At 38.6% G+C, this 26,063-nt stretch overlaps 1 protein-coding gene across 37 annotated transcripts in view; it reads right to left on the bottom strand.

Annotated features, from left to right (window-relative positions):
• Positions 1-26,063, bottom strand: part of RIMS2 (regulating synaptic membrane exocytosis 2) — a 387,973-nt gene that overhangs the window by 50,845 nt on the left and 311,065 nt on the right. For 15 of the 37 annotated variants that reach the window (XM_054385548.1, XM_054385553.1, XM_054385543.1 and 12 more), the window contains 2 exons: positions 20,009-20,109; positions 5,193-5,365 (listed from right to left, as the gene is read on the bottom strand). The exons of 20 other annotated variants lie outside the window; for them this stretch is intronic. In XM_054385548.1, the coding sequence (XP_054241523.1) occupies positions 5,193-5,365; positions 20,009-20,109 (274 nt within the window). Of the gene's footprint in view, positions 1-3,949; positions 4,195-5,192; positions 5,366-20,008; positions 20,110-24,826; positions 24,863-26,063 lie in introns of all 37 variants that reach the window. 2 more of the 37 variants (XM_054385541.1, XM_054385542.1) reach the window with 2 other exon arrangements.

Below are 26,063 nucleotides of genomic sequence, written 5' to 3'. Positions count from 1 at the left end.
CTTACTGTTTGATTTGCCTTAGGTGACTGTGTGCTACCTTCTGGTTTCCTTTCCCCTTGTGTCTCTCTCCTTATTCTTACCTGTAGCCACCTGGTCATCACTGTCTCCTTCCCCAAATCACAGAAACATACTCTAGCATATCCCTTTAGTATTATTATTATTAGCTTTAGTATACATTATACATTATTAGCATATTGTTAGCTTTAGCATTCCTGTGTGGACTACCCTAAGGGATCCTGCTTTTGGCAGGGGGGTTGGACTCCAGGACCTCTTGAGGTCCCTCCCAACCTCTAATGTACTGTGATACTGTGAAAGTAATGAAGACCCTCTAGTCTTGATCTCATCCATTCTGCAGCTACAGCACATTTCCTTTCTCCTTTTCATCTCTGAATTAATTGAACACATTGTTTTAAGTAAATCTCTCGAGTTCCTATTTTCAAATTACATTTCAAACCCTTTCCCAAAAACTGTTTCCTCATGCATCAGTTGAATCTACACCTGCCACAGTCTTTAATGATTTAAGATTTCAGAAGCACACTGTTTTCTTCACTGCTTTGCTACAATGAGCCATAATGTCTAATATTAAACAGGGATCACGTGTGTCATTCAGACCTGTTATCTGAGCAGGCATTTTAATTCAGGCTTCGTCTTAGCTCTGCTTTATTGTGGTTGTGCACAATGCTTTCTGTTTCAGGTGTGTCCCCTCTGCCCATGCAGAGCTAATTGCTTTGTTCACTCTCTCACTATTTTAGATGCTGGCTACTGCACTGGTATGGGCCAGTGGTCTCCAGCCCAGGCAGTCTACCTGCTCTAACTCCTTCCAGGACACTACAGGAAAGATAAATTTCAGAGCTATTCAATATGTCTGTGGAATTTTTCTCCACATAACAGAAAAATATATATTCTCTTTTATCTAATTGTACATAATGCATCTTTATTTTCTAGTATTTTACCAGTTGTTCCTTATGACATTCATCTTCTCTTATCAAAGACGTAATGATCAGCTGCTGCTGCTCATCAGCCTTGCCCCATCCTCCACTTGAGATATATTTTTAGCAAACACCTCATGTTTTTTACCTCATTGCCTGTAATGCTTGAAAAGAGCTCTCCAGAAACGTTCACAAAGCTGTATAATTTCCTTTATTCAATATCCCCTTAGAGCTCTCTGTTGTCAAGATGTCCCAAACCCAGCATTGTAACTATCTCCTGTCACGTGGAACGCTTCTCAGTTCTCATGTGTTCTCCTCTCTGGCCTCACATGTTCTTCTGATGATTGAGACTCTGCTTGGAACAGGGACTGTGTTTTAATTCTGTATTTCAACAGCATGCAGCACAGTGAAATCCTGCTCTGTGATTACAATAACTGTGCATTCATATGACAAAACAAAACAATTGTGACTATCAGAATTAATGCTTAATGATTGATATTTAGAAAAATGTTAAGGGATTTAGATTTAGAGCAGTCTTAAACAGATTTCCTGCAATCAAAATTATGAATACTCACACATTAGGTCTAAAGAGGGAGTTTTCTGTCCTTGATATCAAGGAGCTGGAGTAAGAAATAATGTCAGGGAACTGTACCTAAGGAATCCTTAAAAATTACAACAGGGAAGATTGATCCATCCCTATGTATTGCCAAGAAAGGACACAATTTAATTTTCTCTAGTGGTCAAATCATATGCCAAGGTTTAGTTTTACAAAGTTTAATGAAGGCAAAATCAGATGCAGCTGCCAAAAAAAGGTCATTGATTTACTGTGCTCCAGTGCTCCAAAAGCTAAAGCAGTTTATTGTGTTGAGGGACTCTTTAAAATAGGCAAGGGATGAATCCATGATGGATATCTGCCATCATGGTAATTTAAGTTACATTGGACCCACCTATGACCTCAGCAGATTGAAGCCCTCAGTGTGATTATTACCATTACTCATAAAGTATATAAACACGGTGGCATCAAGAGGTCTGATGTTGCTTTTTGATGATGGAATGGCTGAGAGCAGCCTTCAGTATCCCAGATTGCCCAGAGCAAAGTTGCTCTAAGCATCTTACAACTCACCAGGTATTAGGTATCTTATAAATTGCCAAACAAGCGAGCAGGAGGCTCTGAATTTACAACAAAGCTTAGCATCAATCCTGCTTTTGGTTCTGTCCACTGAACACACAAGTCACAGTATTTTGGGATGCTAATATGAGTGTATATTAATGTACACATACACCTGTACCAATCTGTGCTTCTCAGTTTGCTTCTTAGCTCAGAAGAATGTTCAGGGAATGCTACAAAGAAGAGCACTTAGCCTACCATGGGGAAAAGGAAGGTGACTATAGAGAAACTTTCCTTTTTTTTTTTTTCCTTACAACTTACATACTAAAAGTGGTCAAAGTGGTCAGAGTGGGCAAATCACACTAGAGCCTGATTTCCATGTTGGGAGCCAAAATCTAACTTGAATAAAAGTCACTGCACAATAGGCACTTAATATCTCCTTTCTCTATCAAACAGGGACTCCTGACTTGTGCTGCTTCTTCCTGGAGGCAGAGAGCAGCTAACAAGCACAGGATCAAGAAGTTGTTTCTGACAAACCTTCTGTGAGGGACAGCACTTTGACTGAAGACTGGAAACAGGGAACAGAATCATGATTTTGAGAAGCAGGTCTTTTAAATCCATTAAACTGGGAACTTAGTGGGAGCCGGGAGAGAAAAAAGGTCTTCAAAACATCCTTTCCCACACTACCATTTCTCAGTCCCTGGAACACACATGCCGAAGCAGTCTTTAAAGACAAGTGTTTCTAAATAACTGCTTCTGCTGTATTATAAAATGCACTCACTTGAGTGAATGAATGATGGCACAATGTATAAAAGTAGTTGGATGGCTACACTGGCCCCTAAAAGTAGTAGGATGGCTATACTGGCCCATATAACCCCAGACTGAGCACCATGCATTTTGATTTACTTTTTGTACCACCTTTGCTTTGTGTCTGTGTGTCCAGGCATATGTAAGCTTGTAGCAAAGGAAGGAGGTGGACTGTCAGAGTGCTCTGTGCTTACCCTGGTATGTATGAGAACCATTTCACAGGCTAAGTTATCCAGAATTAGCAGGTCGAAAGAAAGCATTTTTTAATTCCTGAGATTTTTCCGCCACTTTTGTCTAGGTAAGAAGAGGTTCAAGAATATTCAGCAAATTCCAAAATTCTGTTTTGCTAATGAAAAAGGAAGCAATATTGAATTTGCCTTAATGCACATCCAGAATGTCACTCATTTACATTTAAAGTCGTGGTCCAAAGGAATTGGGGCAAAGTTTATACATCTAGAATACTGTCTGATTAAAAAGACAGCCAAGTGTGCTGAAATGTTTGTGAACACAATAGAGCAGTAGAGGTGCATGACTTTCCATAATACAGCTACCTACAGGAGTTATTCACACAGAACAAAAAAAAAAAAAAAAAAAAAAAAAAAAAAAAAAAAAAAGGGAAGACTCTGCTTATCAGCATCAATTGTTGATCAATATGCACATTTACCAGGATAAGAGGATTACAAAATTATTTTCTCTAGTGCTGCCACAAATGAAAGTGAAGATATTGATGAGACACCACTCAGCAAAAGATTTTTCCCTGAAATAATGATTCAAGCAGGGAAAATAATGAGGAACCTCAGCACTTCTGTTGTTTCTTATAGACAAACCCAAACTCTAGTCTAAACCAATTAAAAAAAATAATATGCTGCAGTTGCATGCATAATAATGAGTCAGGTTAGTGTGCTGCATCATTTGGTATGCAGAACAAGTTCACTGAAGCTGAGAGTGAAATGTGCTTAAATGTGAAAGCATCATGACTGAAAGCAAATAAAGCCGCAGGGAACACAGACAATAAGCTAAGCAAAGAGAATCAAAAGGGAAGACAAGTAGGGCCCTGGTACAAGAGGAAGAAGAACAGGTCTATAGAAACAGAGATATATTTTACCTGTCATCCTCCTTCCCTTCCTCAGCTTGGTCTTGAGCTTTTTCATCATGCCCTGATCCTTTGTTTTCCTCCTTATCACAGTTCTCTGTCACCTCTTGCCCTTCCCTTTTTTCATGAATTTCTTGCTCCTTGGCTTTTTCCTCCTCCTCCTCCTCTTTTTCTTCCTCTTCAGGAAATACTCCATTTTGTTCATCCCATTCCAGCCCTCCCTCTTTTTTTCCCTCTGCATCCCTCGTCCTTTTGAGGTTAGTAACAATTGAAAAAGGCATGCAAAAAGAAAAAAGAAAAACAATAAAATAAAGTTAAGGTCATGGAGAAAAGCACAAAAGGAAAGGACATGCAAAAGGAATGAAACAAAAACTAAAAGATGGAAGCAGTCATAAGTTAAGCCATGCTGCTTAAGATTCCAGCCTACACTAGAGAACCTTGGGATGATTTCTTAGGACAGTCTCTTTTCAAATAAAAGTTGCATGGCAATACATCACATTTAGAGATGTCTCCATGGCTATATGACAGCAACAACGTGATCCTAGCAATGCTCATTGGAGCAGATGTTTAAACAATCTTTTCAAATGCACCATGCCTCTCAAGAGAACAATTTTCTGAGAATTAATCTAGGCTGACATTGAACTTTGCTGAGAGATGCAGGTGGGTTACACCTTACGAGAACAATGATCTTTCCTTTCTTCTACAGTCTAAGCTCCTCTGAGTGTTCAGAGGGCACAGACAAAGGAGGTGGAGCTTTGCTTGCTATGTCCACCTTACTGAAGGGTAGTTCAATGGTTGCACCCTACTGTTGAATTGCACTGGTGTAAGTATGACATCAATTGGATTGATCTGTGTAAGTATTAATTAAGACTTCTGCAGAAGTTCAGCAATTGTAGTTTAAAAGCAATTAAGATGCCTCTGAGGTAGCTGACACAAACGTCCAGGTTAAATTGTCCTTTCAGCCGTAGTAAGTGTTTTACAAAAGGCTTTGACACAGTCTGATGCTCACTGACAGCATATGTTTGATATTTTAGTGTATGTTAGGATAACTCAAGATGACAGAACCTGGCTACAAAACAAATACCATGGAAGACTTCAGAAAGCATTAGAAGAAGAAGCCATCTAAACCAGTATTTTGCAAATGCCCTGCAAATCTCAACCTAGGCAAAATTCTCATTTCAGAGACAAACACTGACAAAGATTCAGTTAGTTAAAGTATACATCTACGGCTAGCACTGCAGCTGCTGGTGCTCACCTTATTTTCTTGTTTCCTCTTGGTCTCTCTGACTGGACAGACATGTAGCTGGTGCTGCTGAACCGCGAAGCGCTGCTTGTCCGCGACACGGCGGAGACGTCGCTGACATCACTGTCTGAGGACTTATTGGAAACATTGTCTGAGCCTCGCTGAGCATCCCGTCCTGACCGATACTGTAAGAGGAAAGGGACAAACATACAGATGTTGTCAGGGACATATGAACACAAATCAGCTATGGGGATGCTCCCTGATGCTATCTCAACTGCCTTTTGCAGAATACTGAGGCTGGAATAGACATCTGAGATCATCAGGTCCAGCCTATGACATAACAGCACCACATCCATCAGACCATGGCACTAAGTGCCACATCCAATCTTACCTTAAACACCTCCACCACCTCCCTGGGCAGCCTATTCCAGTGTCAAGTTCCCCTTTCCATGAGGAAGTGCTTCCTAACATCCAACCTAAACCTCCCCTGGCCATGCCCTCTCACCTTGTCACAAGTTGCCTGGGAGAAGAGCCTGACCCCCTCCTTACTGCAACTTCCCTTGAGGTAGCTGTAGAGTGTGATAAGGTCCCCCCTGAGTCTCCTCTTCTCCAGACTGAACACCCCCAGCTCCTTCAGCCTCCCCTCATCAGACTTTCCCTTCAGTCCCTTCCCCAGTGTCGTTGCTCTCCACTCCAACACCTCAATATCTTTCTTGCAGTTAGGGACCCAGAACAGCAGACAGCACTCAAGTGACGAGTACAGGGGAAAAACTACATCCCCAGTCCCGCTGGCCATGCTTTGTCACCAGACTGTCTGAGGTTTTATAATGAAGCTTTTAACAGACACAGAATATCAGTTATCCTTGGTTTCTATTAACTTTACTCCGGTTTGCTACCTCATCCAAGTTGGTAGCTCCATAGCTTCATCCACAGAATTACTTGTACAAAATTTCCAGCTCTTCCAAAGGTTTCGCAAACTTTAGCAAAGACATCTAAACCATCACAGAATCTTCTCAGCCCAACTCTTTCACCAGTGCACAAAGCAAAGCAGGCAGAGTCAGTGTCTTGCTTGTGATTACTGAGCTCATGAAAGATTGAACAGGAGACAGAATGTGCTTCATGCTGTCTGTAAAATCTGTGAGTCTTTGGGGGCCTAGCCTATTTACAAGGACTTCCAACTGACAAATGTCAGCAATTTTATTTTTTAAATCAAATAGATGAGATTATCAAACCAAAAGACAAGGCCATGCTCTAGCTGTGCCAACTCTGCATCTTGCTGAACATCTAGGCTGGGAGTCTGAAAGGATGGGAAAGGACTAGAGATCATTGGAGTTGACAATGTACAATGCCTCAAAACCTGAACACCTACAATAGTGTTTGAGGTTATTAACAGCATATTGCAAACACAGAACTGACATGAGACTGGTGATCAGCAGTGAGCACACACAGCATAAAGCAGTGTAGTGCAAAGGTATTCAGGTTAGATCTCAACAACATACTACGGCTATTTGTTCTTGTTAGTTCTAAATTAACGCTGTTTGTGCCACTCTACATTGTACTATCTGCAGATATCATAAATACAGGAAGATTTGTTTTTTTCCCCCCTCTCCTCTCCATATACAGACATTTCTGTGCATACAGAAATCCAGTGGCTTGCTATTGATAATCTTTACAGACAAAAATAGTACTGCAAGATGAATTGTCAGTCATCACCAGGGAACTCTCTGACTGACATGGTAAAAAGAGTAGCACAGACAGGACTGAAAGAAAACAATGGGAGAAAATGACCTGCCTAATACATCAGTGGCATGGTGAACTCAGGGGGAGCAGCACTGCACTCAGTCACCCAGAGAAAAGAATTCATGATGTAAAGTGGCAGATCTGTGTAGTCCTGCAGTGGAGAAGGTTGTCCAGGATTGGCTATTGCATTTGCCCTGTTTTTACAGTTTTAGAATCACTGTCTTTCATGAAGTACACAGATCATTTCCTTCTGTTTGCTTGCAAGGAATGTAAACTGGGAAATACTCTGCAGGACTGTGCAGTGTCTAGACAGCATTTTAGAATAACATTTGAGTGCCTCTTGACCATAATTTTACACTTAGAAAAGGTAAGTTGTGTTGCCTGCTTTAAAGCAGGCAAATGAAATGAAGTCAAGAAGAAAATGCTCGTGCAGGCTTCACTGTGCATCTGCTGCAGTCAGTTGCACATGGGGCAGCACTGGCTTCCTGATCTGTATTCATCTGCAGTTTGCTTTTTTCTTTCATTGACAAACCACTAAAATCCTTCCCAGCCTTTAAGAGTGAGAGTGAACTCAGCCAGCAATAAACCCACAGAGCATCTCTGTGATGACAACATCTAACTGTTGCAACATTTACTGACTTTCTTTATTGATGTTATTAATATTTTCACTTGATGAAGCGGACAGTATATATTGATATATTCATTTGAGAACATAAAAGCAATGCTTAAACAGCTGTCCTGATCATCAGAGACAACGGAACATCATACCAGGATAAAAGGATTGCTCTTATTCAGCAGCTCCTTTTAAGAGCAATTCCTAGTGAGTTATGTACATGTTGAGCCCTGTCTGTTCAGTCCCACCTACCTAACCCTCCCTAAAATAATTCTGCATTAGTTATGAGTGCAGTTTGTGTTGACTGGGTGTAAAACTACCAAGACTGGGAATTACAGCCTGGTGTACTGGATTACCACCATACACTATAGAAAAGGCAATACAGAGCTGCCCTCAGGCCTTCAGTACCTGCTGAGGCTCCAGCAGAGATGTACTTGCCAAGCTAAACCCTGTGCTGCCAGGGCTATGCTGCTGCTGGCTTCCAAGAGAGCTAATGTAGAGCCAAGCTGTGTATGCCTGCATGGACAGCTCTCATACTGACAGTGGCTACTGACCTCAGGGCAGACACCTCTAGCATTTTACACACCTCATGTGGCTGTCCTTCAGAGAAATAAGATAGACCGTAGTTCAGACAGAAATCATCGATGGAATTGTTAATTATATTCCAATTAGAGGACAAATAATTACTTGAGGTGATTCATAAAATAAAAGATCTCAGCCTGCAATTCATGGAAGTGAGCCCTGGGAAAATTAAATACATGCAAGCAACATGAAGCAGCAAACAGTATCAGCGTTGCACAGCATCATTCTAAAGAGCCATCCTGCAGCACACAAACATCCAAGCCCTATGCTTTTGATTTTGTCTGTTTTATTTACACACCTGGAGAACCTGCGTTCTTAAAATAAGCTTTTCATAGCACTGTGCTCTATATAACAAAACAGACATTTTCATAAATAAAACCAACGTTATAATACCTTTTTTTTTTTAAGATAATGCACTACTAACAATTTAGTCATATATGGTGAAGCTTGAGAGCTGCTAGAGCAAGGAAAACAACTTAAAGGTAAATCATTTCAGAAATATAATGTGAGAAAAGATCATCAAATCATTTTCTTGTCTCTTTTTTCTCAGCTGTATGTAAAGGTATTTCCCATCAAATGTTTTCCATTGGGTCAGACAGCACAGAAATATTATTTCATCCTTAGTATTTCAGGATGCTTTAGATTTAAGCTGGAAAAGTTAGTTGATCCTTTTATTAAATCTGAATGTCTTAATACACAAGATTTGTTTTGAAAAGCAATCTGCTAAGCTGCTTAACAAACTAACATCTAGAAACCGTTACTAAATTGTCTTTCTTGCTGGACAAAGCTCAGATACTTAATCCATATCCATTAACTCTGCTCCTAAGCAGTCTTTTTTCTGCTTTTGACTTTATATCTGACTTAATTTTGTTTAGGAAATAGATTATAATAGTGCATTTCATGTTAGTTGCTTCAGTAACTGCTGCACAGAAGACCAAAGGAAGCCATGCTCCTTGGACAGAAGCCATTCTGACATTTCATTTTTACAGTGGTTCCTTAAATCGCAATTCTATATGAAACAGTTTCTGAAGTGCTCCTTTGCCCACTGCCTGAAAAGTAAGATGGCACTTTCATTGTGCAAGTATTGATTTTTATTTTTTTTTTAAAGTCTCTGGCTGTAAAACACAACCATTTTTGCACAGCTGTGCACTACTTTTCGTTCGGGTTTTGACTAAGGTTGCCCCAGGCCACTACGCTCACATCTATTTACCATATTCATTGTTCTCTTTGCCAAAATTTCACTTTCTTTGTTTTCTAAATGTCACCAGCGGTATCATAAGATCAACTGTTTGACTGAAAAGGTCATTATTAACCAAGTGCCATCCACTCATTATGTCTGAAACACTGCTACCATTTCCTGTCCCTAAGTATCCTGCTGCAGGAGTTTGTGCACTGCTGAGGAACTGCAGCTCCCGTGGCTGCAGCATGGCCACAGGCTTGAATCACCAGATCCAGCAACTGCCTTCCCTCAGAAGAAAATATTGTCCTGAGGGCAGTAGGGGAGACTCATGTGCACTGATAGCTCCCCTGGTTTGGACAACCAGGAAGTCCAGGTTGTAGAAGTGTGCTTGCCTACTATGCAGGCTAATTAAATACTTGGGGCTTGGTTCGTTTGTTTGTTTTTAATTACAGCCATGGCAGCCAGACAATTATCTCCTGACTTTCCCCATGATGGAAATACACATCTCTTTTACTAGAATCAGGTTACATTTTCATTTCCATCCCAATCAAGACTCATAATATAGGCAGCATTCTGGACTTTATGACCCATAAAGCAGTAGAAGTCCCTGGTCTCTACAAGCTGTTCCAACAAAGGAATTCTGCTGCAAGCAGATGGATTGATTAAAAGTTGCTTCTGAATTCTTAATAGTAAGGTGATTTTGCTGTGTTGCACCATGGCATAAATTTCACTATTACAGATTCTATCAAACAAGTTTTAAATCTAAAAAGCCTTTTTCCTCTGAATCAGCTGGAGACTCTTAACAAAGGGCCAGTTAAGTCTTTGTGCTAATATTTTAAGATTACATTCCTGTAGTGATGAATTCCAGATTAAAGCTGATAAAAACAAACCACCTGCTCTGCTACCTAATACAACAACCTCTGCAAATGTTTTGACCTTTTTTTTGTGAACTACCACTATGTGACTGACAGGACACAGAGAGCTGCAAACGCTCTGATACTTATTTCCCCAAAGAAAGTGGTTTAGAGCTTCTAATTCAAAGGGCTTTTAAAAAACATTTCACATTGCTTTAATCTATTGTTACTAGCCTTACACCTAGGACTACACAGTCATGCAGTTGCCCAGGCAGTTGAAATTGTCAGTGATTTCCAACCATCTTTCATTTTTTTGTTTTTTAATAGCCTTCTGATCAGTTTTCATTTGCTAGCATTTACATAGGAACATGGAACTCTGGTCAATGTTTTTATTGATTAAAATGTTGGGAAGACGTCTCAGACAATTGTCCATTGTGCTCCTACAAGAAGATTAAAGAAGCATTCTGGACTGTTTCAGTAGTTCTTTGCCTTGCTGACAAAAGCTCTTGAGCAGCCAGAGCACAGCAATTGTATGAAATATTCTGCAATTTCAACTGCAGCTCTCATGGTGAGTTCACAGCCTCTTGAAGGCATTGCACATTTTAGTTCCCACACATCATTTGACTGAATGCTATTGGATTGTTTGATTCTTCCTTCGTTAACAGCTGCCTAATGAAGCCTGCCATTAAAAGTCAAATCAAATACTCACTAATATTTACAAGAGCATTACTCTTACATAAAGCAGAAGCTTGTAAGCCATTTTTGCAATGTGTAGATACAAATGAATCCATATAGAGAATATATGTTTGTCTGGAGCTTTCATACAGACCAACCCCAGATGATGGCTATGATGAATCTCTGCCTTGCATGGAATTTGCAGTTGGCCAGCACAATAATCCCTCACTCGTGCCAGGATCCACCAAGGCAGCTGAGGTACAGGTAGTCAGACAGCCTCGACCAGCCCTGCTTTAGCTGTAGGCTGCATATGGCATCTATCAGTCCCTTGGGGGGTTTAAGGACTGACTGGGGACATCAATTCTTGTACTGCTCTGTTATTAGGTATATAACAGCAACTGCCTTGGGCAACCAGTTCTAACTCATACCTCGTGACTGCTGATCCTTGACTTCTGCTTTGTAATCCTGGATCCTATCCCATATTCCTCCTTTCTCTTAATTTTTGGATCTTATTTTCCTATATTTTCCTTCTGACCAGTCCTATTGTCACTGTTCCAATCCTTTTCTCCCTTCATCCAGTTCTTGCTTTGCATTAGGCATCCCTTGATTGCCTGATCTTGGCCCTACTGTGCCTTTCTTGGAGTTCTTGTCCTGTACTAGCATAAGAGAGCTACATGTGGTGTTGCTGCTACTGGCAGTGAAGCAGTGAATGAAGTCACCCAAAAAAAGTTGTGCATTTTTCATCACTGAATATTTTCAAGACTTGAACAGGAAAAACCCTGCTCTCAGAGCTGACCTGCTTTATGCTAGGTTGGACTACACAGCTCCTGAGGTCCCCTCCAACCTAAATTACCCTGTAATCATAGGTCAACTTGATCCAGGAGCTGAAGAAGAAGAAACCAAAGGGCAGCAGTAATGCAAAAGCCACCAATGGATCACTCTCTAAGGTCAACTGGAAATCTAGAGGAAGGTAGTCTGAAGGCAAGTCAAATAAAAAGACAAAAAAAAGTCTGCTTTGCAATATATTGGCACACAGAGAAATATCTTCACAAACTCCTGAAGCATACAATACAAAATAAATTTAGGAGAGCACTAGAAAATATTCTGGGATTACATCAAGGAAAATTTACAAGACTTGAAAATATTTGGTGAAGCAAAAAGCAGTAAAGCAGCCCTTAGGGAGTATTTGGGCCTTTAAGTGATCTTAAGAATTAGCTTGTGAATAAGTTTGTCATCCTACAGAAAAAAAAATGTCCCTGCAGTCAGTTTTAAAACACCAAGTAGCCTCTTGTTCTGATGCTGTTTTTCACACATGACTTTTGGAAGATCAAGACAACCTCTAATTTCATCTGCAGAATTATTGATGCAGAATTAATTCACAAAGATAGCTTCATCTAGTCCAGGGAAATAAGTATGCTTATTTAATCTTACTTTAAGTCAGAAACAAATTTTACAAATTCTGAAACAAGAGAGCACTGTAAACCTTCTGCTGGGGTTTATCAAGTCACCAGAGTATTCCAAAGACTGTTCCAAATCACAAAGACACTCTTTAAAATCCCATCTCTCCTAAGGAAAATGCTGCCTAAAATCCTATTGTTTAAGGTGAAGTAAAAGACAAGTAAAGCAACTCAGAAACTACTTAAACCATCACCTCAAAAAAATAATCTTGAAAGGCAATCCAAGTTCTATTACGTACTGGAGTGAAAAGATAAGGTTTATAATGGCTTTTAATCCTTGGTTCTCTCATAAAAAGAAAAGCAAATAAAACAAGATGGAAAGGCAACCAGCTCTTCTTATCACAGAATTTCTGTTTCGTTGCACTTCGTTTAACCCCCAAAAAAACTATTAAATATTAGAGCATACCTGACAGTTCCCCCTTAATCCTACAGTCTCTAAGTAACATTTAAATGTGACTTTCAGCAAATTTGTCCTGGGACACAGCACCTTCAAAGGAATTCATGCTGAAGAGAACAGCTGGATTGACACATGGGCCATCTGGTGAGTGCTTATTCCTGCAAGCAGAAGTGCCTAAGGACCATGAGTAACACAATTGCTCAAGAACAAGATATAAATATAGCTTTCTATGATTCCAATTTATAAAGTCCTTCCATACACAGCTATCTGGTTAGCCTCCAAAACCAAGCACAATGTGAGGGAAGGTCCTGTAACCTTTCTTTTTTAATCTCTTGCTTTCACTGATTGTTATGATACGTCTTGGAAAATCCCTGTACACAATTAGAAATAGATGAGCTCAGCTGATAATTGGTCTACAGATTCATATCTAGCTAAAGGAAAAACAAATCTGCAAGATGTAGACACCACCATCTCCTTATCCCTCCATAGGTGAGTTAAACTGCTTAGAAATTGCTGGGTTCCCCTAAAATGAATTTCCTGAGCAGCTTTGCCCTTGTTGTTTGCAAGTGGGGGGAAAAACGCTGCAGGGAGATCCTGAGCATGCAAACCGCTCCTAGGAAACAGAAAAAATAAACTCTTTTCCTCTTTATCCATTATGCTACAGCTCTTGAAGAGAGATTAATTAGAAAACATGTATTAGTGGTGTCTCTCATATCACATTGTAAATAGTAATAATAATTTGCCTCTTTCCTTGCTCATCAAATCAATTTCAATTCACTTCTACAGAAACATGCACCACCTATTAACATTAATTAATGACTTCAGCACATAGACCACTATATCAGCTTGATAATAAAATGTCAAATTTCTGGAAGTGAAGCAAAAAAATAATTCATTTGAACCTTCATGAGAAATTTAGATCATCTCACAAGACAGTTATGTATATGGGAACTATTCTGAGGTCCAAAGCTTCTGTGGATGTTTTCAGGGATCTTTAATGCCTATTACTTTCCTTAGCATAGCATTAGGATAGCATTTCCTAAATTTATCTGACCCAAGACTAGTTTCAAAGTGGGAAAGGAAAGATTTCTAACTGCCTCCTAGAAACCACCCAAGTTACTTCTTTACAGTAGTTGAACCTGAGCAACAGCCTGTTTAGCAGGAGTGAATTGACATTACCATGTCAGATACAAAAAAAACCCCCAACAACTATGTCACCTACTTTGAATTTCGGTTTTAGAAAACCATATTCAAACTAAGGTGCAGATATTATTATTTAGATAGTTGCTTGAGATTGAACTGTGGAAGACTGTCAATCAGATTTTGCAAAAAGATTTTACATAGTTTGAAGGGAAAAAAATGATGTGATGTATCAGATACATTTCACCATGCTAGCACATGTTGAACTTCATGACACAATTCTGTGTTTTCCTCCACATAAAATGGAAGAAAGCAATTTCCAAACTTGAGCTTAAGGTTATTAGATGAAAAGTCTGTACATATGCAAGGTAAAGATTTGGGGACAGGATGCTCTTTTAGTGGAAAAAAATAAAATAAAATAAAATAAAATAAAATAATAAAATAAAATAAAATAAAATAAAATAAAATAAAATAAAATAAAATAAAATAAAATAAAATAATAAAATAGGTTTTGTTTATGCAGACAAACTTTATTTGATAACTTTGTCTAAAACTTAATTTTATAATATCTCGGAATGCTACTGGTAGAATAAGTTTGCTGTAACAGTTTAACTGTTCTACTTTTTCTATTACAAAAATGAACAGGTTTTGGGTACATCACTACTCTGTTCAGAAGTAAGGATTAAATTTTCACAATTAGTTTTTCTTTCTTGTTATTTCCTGCTATTATTCACTGATTCCAGTGAAATCCCTAGTAAAACATCCTCCATCTGCAGGAGGAGGATACTCTTCCTTCTGATGTACTACTAGAGAAAATATTCTATTGCCTGATAGTAAATCAATATTAATTTTTGTAAGCAGAGATTTACCTCCAACAAAAGACAGTCAGAAACACCATAGGTAAGAAGGGCTACCACAGTAATTTCCTGTCTTAGTAATGTTCTCACTAGACAGGTTGCTAAAGGCATTAAGGATGTAGAAATGAAAGACCTCCCTACACTGAGACTCCAAGGTCCTGACCCTACCTTGATTAGCTCCAGCACACAGACCCAGCTTCTGCAGAATAATGGTGACCTGTGGCATATCCATCCAGATCCTTCATATATTCAATTTGCAATACAGAAGCATGAAGTCACAGTTATGATCACTAAATTTAACTGAAGAGATTATGTAGTTAAGCTATTCAAATAATAATCATTTTAAAAAGCAATGCCTTTGGGAAACCTGATAGAGATGTAGTTTTTTTAGCTTGTGTGACAGATGACAAAACTTCCTCCAACCACCAACCTGTTGTTTGGAAAAAGGTAGATGAACTGTCAGTATTTCCACTGACAACTCAGAGCCTGCTATCAAAGAAATCCAACCCATGGAGTAAAGAGAAGCACTCCCAAAGAAAGCATCCACACTGGCAAAACCACGTCATCAACCAGAGTCACAGGTGCCAACAGTAGATGCTGCCTAACATGTGCCCAGCCAAACCATGAGAGCAGCTCGCTGCTGCTGGCCCAGGACCACCCTCTGAAGCTGCTGCAGTATGGGACAACCAGGGCAGGAGATACATGAGGTGAGGGTGGTCAGCCAGCTCTCCTGCCTCTGAGCCTGATAGTGCCTGGTGGCCTCTGAACCACCTCCTGTGCAGCAGAGACAAAGATCCTCCTCCTTCATTATGTATCCTACACAACTGAGCAAGCTCCATACAAGCATTGCCCTGGGATTTCAGGTCTATCCCTTCTACTCATCTGCCATGTCTTCCTTGATTTTTCCAGGTCAATAGTCTAGCATATTGATCTGGCAAACGTATTTCCATCTAGCTGGAACTCCTGCTCTACCCTTGTTCCCTCTCATATGTGAATAATGTCCTTTTTGTTCTTATTTAGCCTGGCACAGAATTAAGAGGCACAAACTGCAGTCTGGTATGATCCTTGTTGTCACAGATTATTATTCTTATTTCTTGGACCTCCCTGACTGTTGCAGCACTTCCATTAACTTCATCCCTATTTCTGAATGTCACACTTTGGCAGCCAGATATTTAGTATCTGTTTCCCAGTTAACTCTTTTTTCTCTTTTTCCACAGATTTTCTCACTTATTATCAACATACCAGTAGTTTCACAGAATCACAGAATCAATAAGGTTGGAAAAGACCTCAAGGATCATCAAAGTCCAACCTGTCACCCAAGACCTCATGACTACTAAACCATGTCAACAAGTGCCACATCCAATCCCCTCTTGAACATCTCCAGGGATGGTGACTCCACCACCTCCCTGGGCAGCACATTCCAATGTTTCAGTACACCTTAGAGAATTAATTCAAGCACAGTCACACCACTTTTTGTAGATTAATTGGTACTTAGTTCAACAGCATCTTGGAACTCTACAGCTTAAATTCAGAACTGCAAATAGAAACAATTGAGCCGACCATGGACCGACAGCCACTCTGAACCAAAGGAGGCTCAACAGTTTAGCAGTTCATGTGGGAACACAAAGCAGGGCAGGGAGGAAAATATCTTCAATTCCAGAAAGAATACAAAGGTTTAAGATGAACTGCAGTGATTCCTCTGGCTGAAAGCTGGCATAAACATCACTCAGGTGAGTTTAAAATGTGATTATTGAGGGGAGAATTACAATTAATTAATTGATTGAATCTGGTTTTGATAGAAATCTTTTGGTATACAATTTGATAAGTGTTTGATATATTTGTGTTTGACAAAACACAGATTTTTCTCTGGAGAATATTGACTTTTTGCAAAAGAGTGTTTAACTCATTCTGTAAAAGCAACACTCAAGGCTCTGTGTTACACTTATTTTTTTGGGGTTTGGTTTGGATTTTGTTTGTTTTAATGGAAAAACAATTTTATGCTATTGAAAAATCCCTTTTTCCCCCAACAAGCTCCAATAACTACTGAATATTCAGAGCCAAAACAGGCTGATGATTTCATTTCTTTTACTTTCAGGAGTAATTTTATCTCTCTGGGATCTATTGTAAAATTATAAGGTATTTTAACAACACTTTAAAATATATTTGACCTCTTCTTTCTAGATATATGATTAGCAAGAGAAGCTTACATAAAAAGTAGGAAAATGGCTGAGCAGAGAGAGTACCTGCTGACAGATAAAGACAGCCAGGATCAGTCTAATTTCAGATGTTTAAATTTCAGCCATAATCATGAGATGCAAATGCAGAATTCATTTTTACCACAGTGTTGCATTTAAGGACACCCTAAATCTCTAATAGAGACACAGATACTGATGATTAGAAAAATAAATTACAAAAGCATCAAAACCAACATCAAAGAAAACTTGTATTAAAGGAAAAAGAAAAATGGCAGCACCAGATACCTTTTCTGAGAGTTTGCATATCATTGACTAAAGAAAACACAACCCCCACATTTGTATTCAAAGCCACTAAATTACTCTTCACCCACCAGCAAGATAGTCTGATAAAAATAGTACTGAAAGAAGAGAAGGTTTCTATATTCCATGTGTATAGAGCTCAAATCAAGAATTTAATTTAACTACATTTTTAGATTTTATAACTGAATTTCAGATCCTGAATTTATTAAAAAAAAGAGGTATGTATATGAATAATAAAATCACAATCTGTATCTCTATCAGTCATGAAGGAAAAATATATTAAAAAAATCAATTTCATATTTTAGCAGCTTCTGTGAAGAGTAAGCATCTTCCTCTGAAGCTTCTGACTTCCAAAAGTAGACAAAAAAAATAGGAGGTATAATACAAGCTGCCTGTTTTAATATTTTAAAACTTTTTTTTTTTAAACTTTTCTTTCTCAGAAAAGAAAAAAAGTGGGGGGGTGGGGTTTTTTGTTGGGTTTTTTTGTTTATTTGTCTTTTAACTCAAAGTAATCATAAGGGACATACCATTGCTGCTGACTTCCATTTAAAGAAAGAAACAGAACAGAAAGGTAAAGAAAATTCCACCTGCTGGCTTCCTTGAATGTTGCTTAATACCTACTTAATGACATTTTTCTCAGGCATGGCACACACTTGGCTGCCTGCCTTGTGCCACCTGACAGGTTTCAGAAAGCAAAGTCACTGCATAATACACTGCACAGGAGATTTCAGTCAGCATTTGACACATGAATTTCAGCTCCGGATTCAAGAAGAAGTTTTGTAGGAACCAGGTGGATAAATGGTACTTATTCATTTTTCTGTCTCTAGATAATAGAAGCACTTAATTAAAGGGAATTGAAGCAGTGGTAGTAAAAATGTTAAGATGGAACTCCCATATGGTTTATGGGAGTTATGGTTCTCATATGGCTTAAAAAAAGTTTACAATTTTATGAATGCATTTTGAATTAATAGATGCAAGTGAATATTCAGTGTTCAGTTCCAAAAGCTCATTGATAGGAGAAATAATTCCTTTCCAAATACTGAAAGTATACTTTGGCCAAAGAATAAATTGTTTATTTCTGAAGACTACTTGTTTGAGGTATGCAAAAAAACCAATGACCATACTAATAAAATAATTCCATTCATAATACATTCCAGCAATACTGAAGGTATAATTCCAATTTAAAAAAAAAAAAAAAAGATAAACGATATAGAGTAAGGTCCAATTATATGGGGTAGGTTAAATAAAAAAACAAGGGTTGGAAGTGTTTCTGTAGGTAATTCTATTCTGTGCAGCTCCTTCACAGGAGAGCCCATTTATTCTTTTTCACTCCAGTCCTACTTCTGACTCAAATTTCAGTCAAGCATTGAAAAAGCAGGAAAAATGGCAGGATAAATCTGGATTATACACATAACACAAAGTCACAGTTCTGTGGTACATACAATCATAACACCTACGAGAAGGTCTGCTCACACTATTGTGCTCTTCTCTGAAGGGTAACACCTCCCAAAGTCAACAACATAGGCACACATAAAAAGAATTTTACCACGTGAGCCAACATAAAAGCATCTAAACATGACAGTACAGCAACTCCCTCCTGCATGTTAATACAAATCTCTGTGCCTTCTGTAATAAAAACTCCATTTGCAACATACCCAAACATTGTGCAGCACATCCTCAGAGTTTTAAAGGGTTTTAAGCTGTTGGTTTTGTCAGCTGTATTTTCATTTTGTCGTGGGCTTCACTAAGTTATTCCTGCATTTTACCACACCAAAATGCACATTCTAAGAAAGCAGTTACACCAGGTATATTAGTCTATATTATCTGCAAAATGAATAATCATAGAATTGTCAGGGTTGGAAGGGACCTCAAGGATCAGCCAGTTCCAACCCCCCTGCCATGGGCAGGGACACTTCATACTGGATCAGGCTGCTCAGAGCCATATCCAGCCTGGTCTTAAAAGCCACCAGGGATGAGGCTTCTACCATCTCCCTGGGCAACCTGTTCCAGTGTCTCACCACCCTCATGGAGAAGAACTTCTCCCTGAAACTTAATTTTATTATTTCTCTGCCTTCCAGCATTAAATGGTTGTTTACAGTACATTTGTCATTCCTTGGAGCAAGGAACTACATCCTGGAAATAAAAATCTAAAACACACTTCTCTTCCTCAGTCAGCTTTTATAGGTCAGAAGTCTTGTGCTTTCTACTTACAATCTGACCTCAATTAATGATGCCTTTTAGAGGACACTGAATTAGTTTTGCATAATAGAATTTTAAATTAAAAGCATCTTGATTGTTTTAATTAACACACTGTGCATGACATGACCCCGTTCCAGATAGCAGGAAATTTTGGGTAGTATGTTTGAGGCTGTACTAATATGTAACAATTCAGATGTTCTGGCAAGTTACCACAGATGGCTTTAGAAGCTTTTCTTGATGTATGAAACACCTTTCCAAGACCCACTATTAAATGAAGTACCACTGCATCCTGCAGTTTTCAATGGATCAGGATAACCCTGTGTTCAGATGGATGGAAGCTGTGAACAGGTTTCAACAGCTCTCATTCCTTCTATTACTCTATAAACCTCTCTTTTCCTTTCTCTGAGTTTTTCAGTCATGGCCCTGCTGTTCTTTCCAATGGATAATTACACTCCCACTTTTCTTTGCTTCAACTTTTCCTTCTTAAACAATCCAGATCACTCTATCTTAAAGGGTTATACTGCACGCTTCCAATGTTATTGCAGATACTTTCACTGAAGAAACCACCTCCCACTTCATCTATTAGTATCTAAATGGATATTGGATATTTTGTGGCTTTTCAAAACAAAACTCCCTTGCCTTAGAATGAAAATCTTGCTCCAGCCTGGAATCTGATCCTGCTACCTGTTTGTACTTGCTCATTTTCATTTGCCGATTCCTCTCTTCCACATCCATTGCACCTGTTAGGTTGAAAAAGAGAGAGAAAAAGAAAAACAATAAATAAACAAATACACAAGCAGTCCTCAATTCCAAGTTTGAAGTTATGCTCATGAAAGTTTTAACAGAAAGAGATGAAATCTGATTTACTTAAATTTACAGTGCACATAATTTTAGTTTCTGAATTACACTTTTTCAAAGGTTGTAAGAGGAGGAGAGCAGAAGATAAATGAATTAGCAGAATCTTAATAAGCATTGTACCTTCCACACACTTCAAGTGAAAACAGCTTTGCAGAAAAAAAAATAGAATAAAAAAAGAAAGTGTAAATGGAACCCAATGTTTCTACAGAGTAAAATTTTACTATTTCAAAAATATTCAAGAGAAACCTAATCCTTCATTGAAAAAAAGAAAAAAAGGAATGCAGAGACAACCTGTTTGTTTTGGGTGGAGAGGTCCTGGTTCTGCATTTATGGTGTGATCCATAAGGAAGGAACAACCACAGGCTAGCAGACTCTCAGTTTACCCTTTGAGCATCTCATTAGTCTGCTATGATTAAGGGAATGTTAAATAAGCCATCCAGTGGCATCACTATTACATGCTGATGGCACAGATATTCCCAGCTTCGGGATTCACTCTTGTTGGACCAAATACAATTACCAAATGATTGGACCAAGTGATTAGTCTGAGTTAGGGATGGTTCTTGTTATATGATTTGGGCAGCAGTTAGTATGAACCAACTGGCACTGTAACATCACAATTTACTGTTTGAAATAATAAGGAAGTAAAGTGCCAAAGCTGAAGTAGAAGAGAGAGAAATAGAAAAATGAGAGGAAGACAACAACCCAGAATTAAAACAAAACAAACAAAAAAGACAAACAAACAAAAAAACCCATAAGAAATAAAAGTGTTCAAACAAAATCTAGTTGTCTATTATACATACACAGGCTTGATTCTCTTCCACTTTCACATGATATAAATCCAGAGTATTTAACTATCCGCTGAATGCTAAAAAGTGTTCATTTTGACTGAGGTTTGTCTTAAACTTTCCATAATTTTAACACAAAACCAGCCCAGGATTACAATTTCAAAATCCCACTGGTCATAAATGGAAGTTTCTGGGTGTTACAAATATTGAACAGTCTGCACTTTATTCATGGATCTGAGATGGGGATATTAGATTCCAGTGTACCACATAAACCTGATTTAAACTCTAAACCTCAGTTCTAAGTCATAATGCAATAGTAAAGTGGGGCTTTGCAAAGGGCCTCTTCAGGGTCTCTGAGTTTTATATCTTCTTAAGTAAGAGTAGTAGCACATAGTATGAGACCTGCCTGCTAGATCTAGGAAATCTGGAAGGAAAAGGGTGAAAGGAAGAGGGAATGTGAAGAAACTAAACTGTTCTGACATCTATAAACATTCTGGCTTCTGATTTTTGTATTCAAACTCTTCATCTATACTCCCTACAAACAACACAAATGAAAATCTTCATCACAACTATTCAGAGAAATGAAAACCAAGAACATTAATTAAAAAGGAGTGGTGTTTTAGAAGAAGAAACAATGTTTTGTAGCAAGAAGCAAAGGGAAAAAGAGATCAACAGATGAAAATTCCTAAAATAAAATCAAACTACTTTTCCCTATCACAATTTCCCTCAGATGTTTTAGGTTCCAAAACAGTATTTGCCAATTTATCATTAAGAGGCATTTTTTTTTTGTGAGAATCTAGTTTTAAAAGCTCTGAAGATGTGTTTTTTCTCTTGAAAACAAAAGCTTTAAACTAGAAAAATGGTATTTTTTTTTCCAATGACAGGGTAAGACAGAAGTAGTTTTATAGTAAAATACCTTTGCTCCAAGAAAAAAATAATCTCCACTTGCTATCCTTCAGTAACATACAGGAAACATTTTTCACTAAAAGGGATTTTTTTTTTTTCAATTTTCCTTAGTCAGTTTTCTTGTTCAATCATCACCTTTGTTGTCTCCAGACATTCTGCCAAATTTCAGGGTGAAGTAACACATCATGAGGATAAATTAGAAATTTCAGCACTTTGAAAACATTAATGCTTCACTATGATCAGTTGGCACAGTGAAAGCTGATTGCCTATGATCTGCAAACCCAAACACTCTGAAATATGCCATTGGTAAGGGGAGTATATAACCCTTGAGCTGAGTCCTCTGTAGCAAAATAAGCAAAACTGGTGGCTCAGTTTAGTCTCAAGATAAAAGCAAAACAGCAAAATTTACGGGGGGGGGGAACCAAACCACAATATTCAATTCCCATATAATCTTATTAAAAGAAAATCTAACTTGCTCTGTATTTCTGAAACTGCCTTTAACAAGTTAATTCACTCATATGCAAAAAATAGAGAATCCTGAGGGCAGTAGAAAGTTCATAATGCAGAAGATCAGCATTTGTCCTGTGCATGGAAGTGACATGCGGAAAGAGTGTGCAGGGTTAGCGGCTGCCGCAGGCTGATCTCTGTGTAACTGAAGCCAGATGCAGCCCTGGTCTGGATGGGAGCAGGGAGGTTGAGAAGGCATCACAGCACTTCCCAGTCTCATGGTGGAAATGCAGGGCTATCATCAGCTCTGCTTCTGCTGGCAAATCTAAACTTAGCTGAAACCTTTATGTGAAGGTTTGGCTAGAGCAGAAAGTACTGCCAGAGAGTTCTGTAGCTGTCCAGTAGGAAGCTTCAGCTCCTAATATGATTTTGATAACCAAGGCTGGTAACATTAGTCCTATATTAAGGTCTCCACTGTGATCAGGAGATGACAGAGAAGAGGTGCAGACAAATCAGAACTAACTTGCATCTAACTATTAGTTATCAATAGCAGTGAAAATGTGTAGCATAAGCTTTCAAACCAGTAGAACAAGGCTGGCTGAGCCCTGGTATGGAACTGGGCTCATTACACCTTAGGCAACATACTGGAGTTTTGCTTATTTTGAAGTACTATTCAGTGTTTAAAAAAAACAACCAACCAAAAGAAAAAACAAAACCACAACAACCATTATCTGAAGGTTGGCTCAGTGGGGTTTTCATCAGCACAAGCACACAGTCAGCTGCTGCTTCAATACCAGCCATTCTCCTTATCTTTAGAAGGGAGCAAGCTGAGGGAAAGCAGCACAGTGCAAACACAGTTCTGAAATGCCAGAGTCAGGCACCTAAGGAAAGTGCACAGCAACTCTGTAACCTGCCCTCAGTTCCATGAAGACTGTAGTGAGAGACTAATTTGTACCAGAGCTTAGCACCAGTGACTAAAGTAAATTAAGCTTTTAGCCACATAATTTTTACTGTAACCTTTCCTTTTATGTATGGAAATACACCCAATAGATAAGGAAGTATAAGTAAAACTTTAACTACAGGATGTTTTGTAGCAAAAGATAAAGAAATGTCTCCAGACGCAGACAAAAAGGTTGCCTGGCAGCTCCAGGACCAAATCAGGAGAAGATCCTAGACACTGTGGACATGATTAGATGAGCAGAAGTGTCATCACCATCACCATCTACATGCAGAACCCCTCTTCAGATGCACCCAGCTCGAGCTGCAACTCCTTCTGCATATTAAACATAGCAGAAGAAGGATTTCTGTTTCATTCTTTTATTAAAACAGAACCTAGGGATAAGCCCTACTGAGGTGACATCCACAAAATTCCTACCATGTTCTGGGTGCTGGATATATAATTCCTACAGCAGGACTCAGGGCAGGCACTGCTCCAGCTTCCAGTGGAAACCATTATTTTCCATGCTTTAACTTGAAGTAAGATAAGATTCAGCTGCTTCACCATTAAAGCTCTCCTCATAACTGAAAACTAGTTGTTTCATGCTAAATATTTTAAGGAACTGTAATCAGAGGTGTGGTTAGTACCTAACTCTTCCTGACCTCATCTGCTCATAGAAGCACATTTTTACAAGATGCTAAGCAATCATTCAATTCAGCCTAGAGCTACAGACTGTTTACGTGCTCTTCAGGTCAAATGTTGATTAATATCTAAGGTAAGACTCTTGAGATGGTAGTCTGTGGTCCACACCAAAGACAAAAGGGATGATGTCTTTATCACCCATCTTGGCCTAAGGAAAACCTACCTATTAAAAACAAACAAACAAACAAACAAACAAAAAAAAAAACCCAACCTTCAACTCTGGTCTCTGTGTTCTCTCACTCTTTCTTTCATTACCTTCCCCAGTGGGAATTATTGACTGTCTTAACTACTATGGATGATGGTGATGGTGAGGAGCTTGCTGTACAATGGGGATTGTGGAGCACAGACAGCAAATTGGAAATGGGGTGTGGAATGAGAGTGGAGTTTCTCTTAAAACAGTAGGATGGACAGTTTTGGTTAGGCATGGACAAGAGGGACGAAAGGCAGCTCAGACATGGGGGGAAAGTAAGACACACTGAGATTTTGGAAGTCAGAAACTTCTACAGAAAATAGAAAAGGAAAAGGCAGTGTGCAGGTGAGCACACTGTGCCTGCAGTTGAGAGGACATAACAGAAGTCTTAAGGTGTGTGAGAGCCTTCCTAGCTGATTCTGGTCTCTTGCCATTTCTCACCCTGATCTGACTCCCTTAAAAAAGCAAAGGAAATACATCTGGAGCAGCCCTTTCTTTGTTATTATTTCCTAGTGTCTGTGTCACAATCCTGAGAGCACTGATCCAACTCGAAGGTACATATTTGCTTACACACAATACATAAAAGAACTTAAGGGCAACAACATGAAAATATTTTGAATAATTCACCCTACCTGTATCCCCATTCTCTGGATCTGCTTTCTTTTCTTCTATAAACAAATGAAAGCAATATGTAAAAAAAAAAAAAAAAGAAAGAAGGGGAGAGATAAAATGCAGAAATAATGATAATAACAAAAGCAACATAAATCATGCATTACAAAGGAAAAAGTAACAAAAAACAGTGAATTAATTAATTAGATGAGTTTGGTCAACAACCAAGTATGGTACTCTACGTCCAGAGGCATATTCACTGCATGCTAGCATTTACATTTGTTCACTCTTATTGAAGACTTACTGGAGGGAACCCATGGGTGTTTTGTGCACTCCCAGAATCATTAACACACTCAACAGAGAAGAGAGCAAGGCAGGTGTCAGACAAAGTTAGTTTACAGTTTCCTTGAACAAGATGACACAAAAATAAAAGTGAAATATTTGCTTGTGCTGTGAGCTTTATGCAGTGCACACACAATCTGCAGTTCAGGAATCAAAATTGAATGAGTCAGAATGGTTTTCAGTAATTACTTTAAATCTTCATGGGTTTAATGCATTTTCATAGCTTCTACAGGTTAAAAATGTTTACTAACAACATTACTGTATCTTGTCTCAGAGTCAAAAAATGATGAACAAAAGACACTAACAGCAATACTCAGATCCCAGTTAATGCACAGAAATCCAGCTAACTGATGCCAGCAAACATCCTGAATGCATACCAAAGGTTGTAAATGGCTCAGGGCACTCCTCTGCCACAAAGAAATGGAAATACATTGGATTGCTATCAAATAGTTTGGCAGCCCATAAATACTGCACTCTGAAATCCAAGTTTTGTAATTAATGTAAAAGAATTTTAAGTCAAATAAAATTAACCTTAATTAGAAAGGCATTAACTTTTAAACAGACTCTGTTTCTTTTTCTTGCTGTAAGCCAAAATGTTATTAAATTCAATTAAAACAATTCCATGAATATGGAGCAAACCCCTCCAAGCTACGAACCAAAATAGCATGCTTTATTAGAATTGTTTGTATTTTGATTGAGGGTTGCTCACAAAATTAGTATCTACTTTACAGTACACAGAACGAAGAGGGAAGAGTTGTTATGTTTTAAGGAAATAGCATTTTGTAGGTATGTATAGTTATGCTTAAAAGAGAAATCCTACTGGGGAAAGGTAGAAGTGTAAGAAAGGAAAATATGCCCCTGCAGAGAGCATAAATGGTGTGCTACTCTTGGACAGGATCTGCCACACTTGGACAGGAT

Source organism: Indicator indicator, chromosome 12 (genome assembly GCF_027791375.1).
Source record: "Indicator indicator isolate 239-I01 chromosome 12, UM_Iind_1.1, whole genome shotgun sequence".
Classification (NCBI taxonomy): Eukaryota; Metazoa; Chordata; class Aves; order Piciformes; family Indicatoridae; genus Indicator; species Indicator indicator.
The sequence above is the reverse complement of the archived record's forward strand: the minus strand, read 5'-3'. Positions and strand labels throughout refer to the sequence as shown.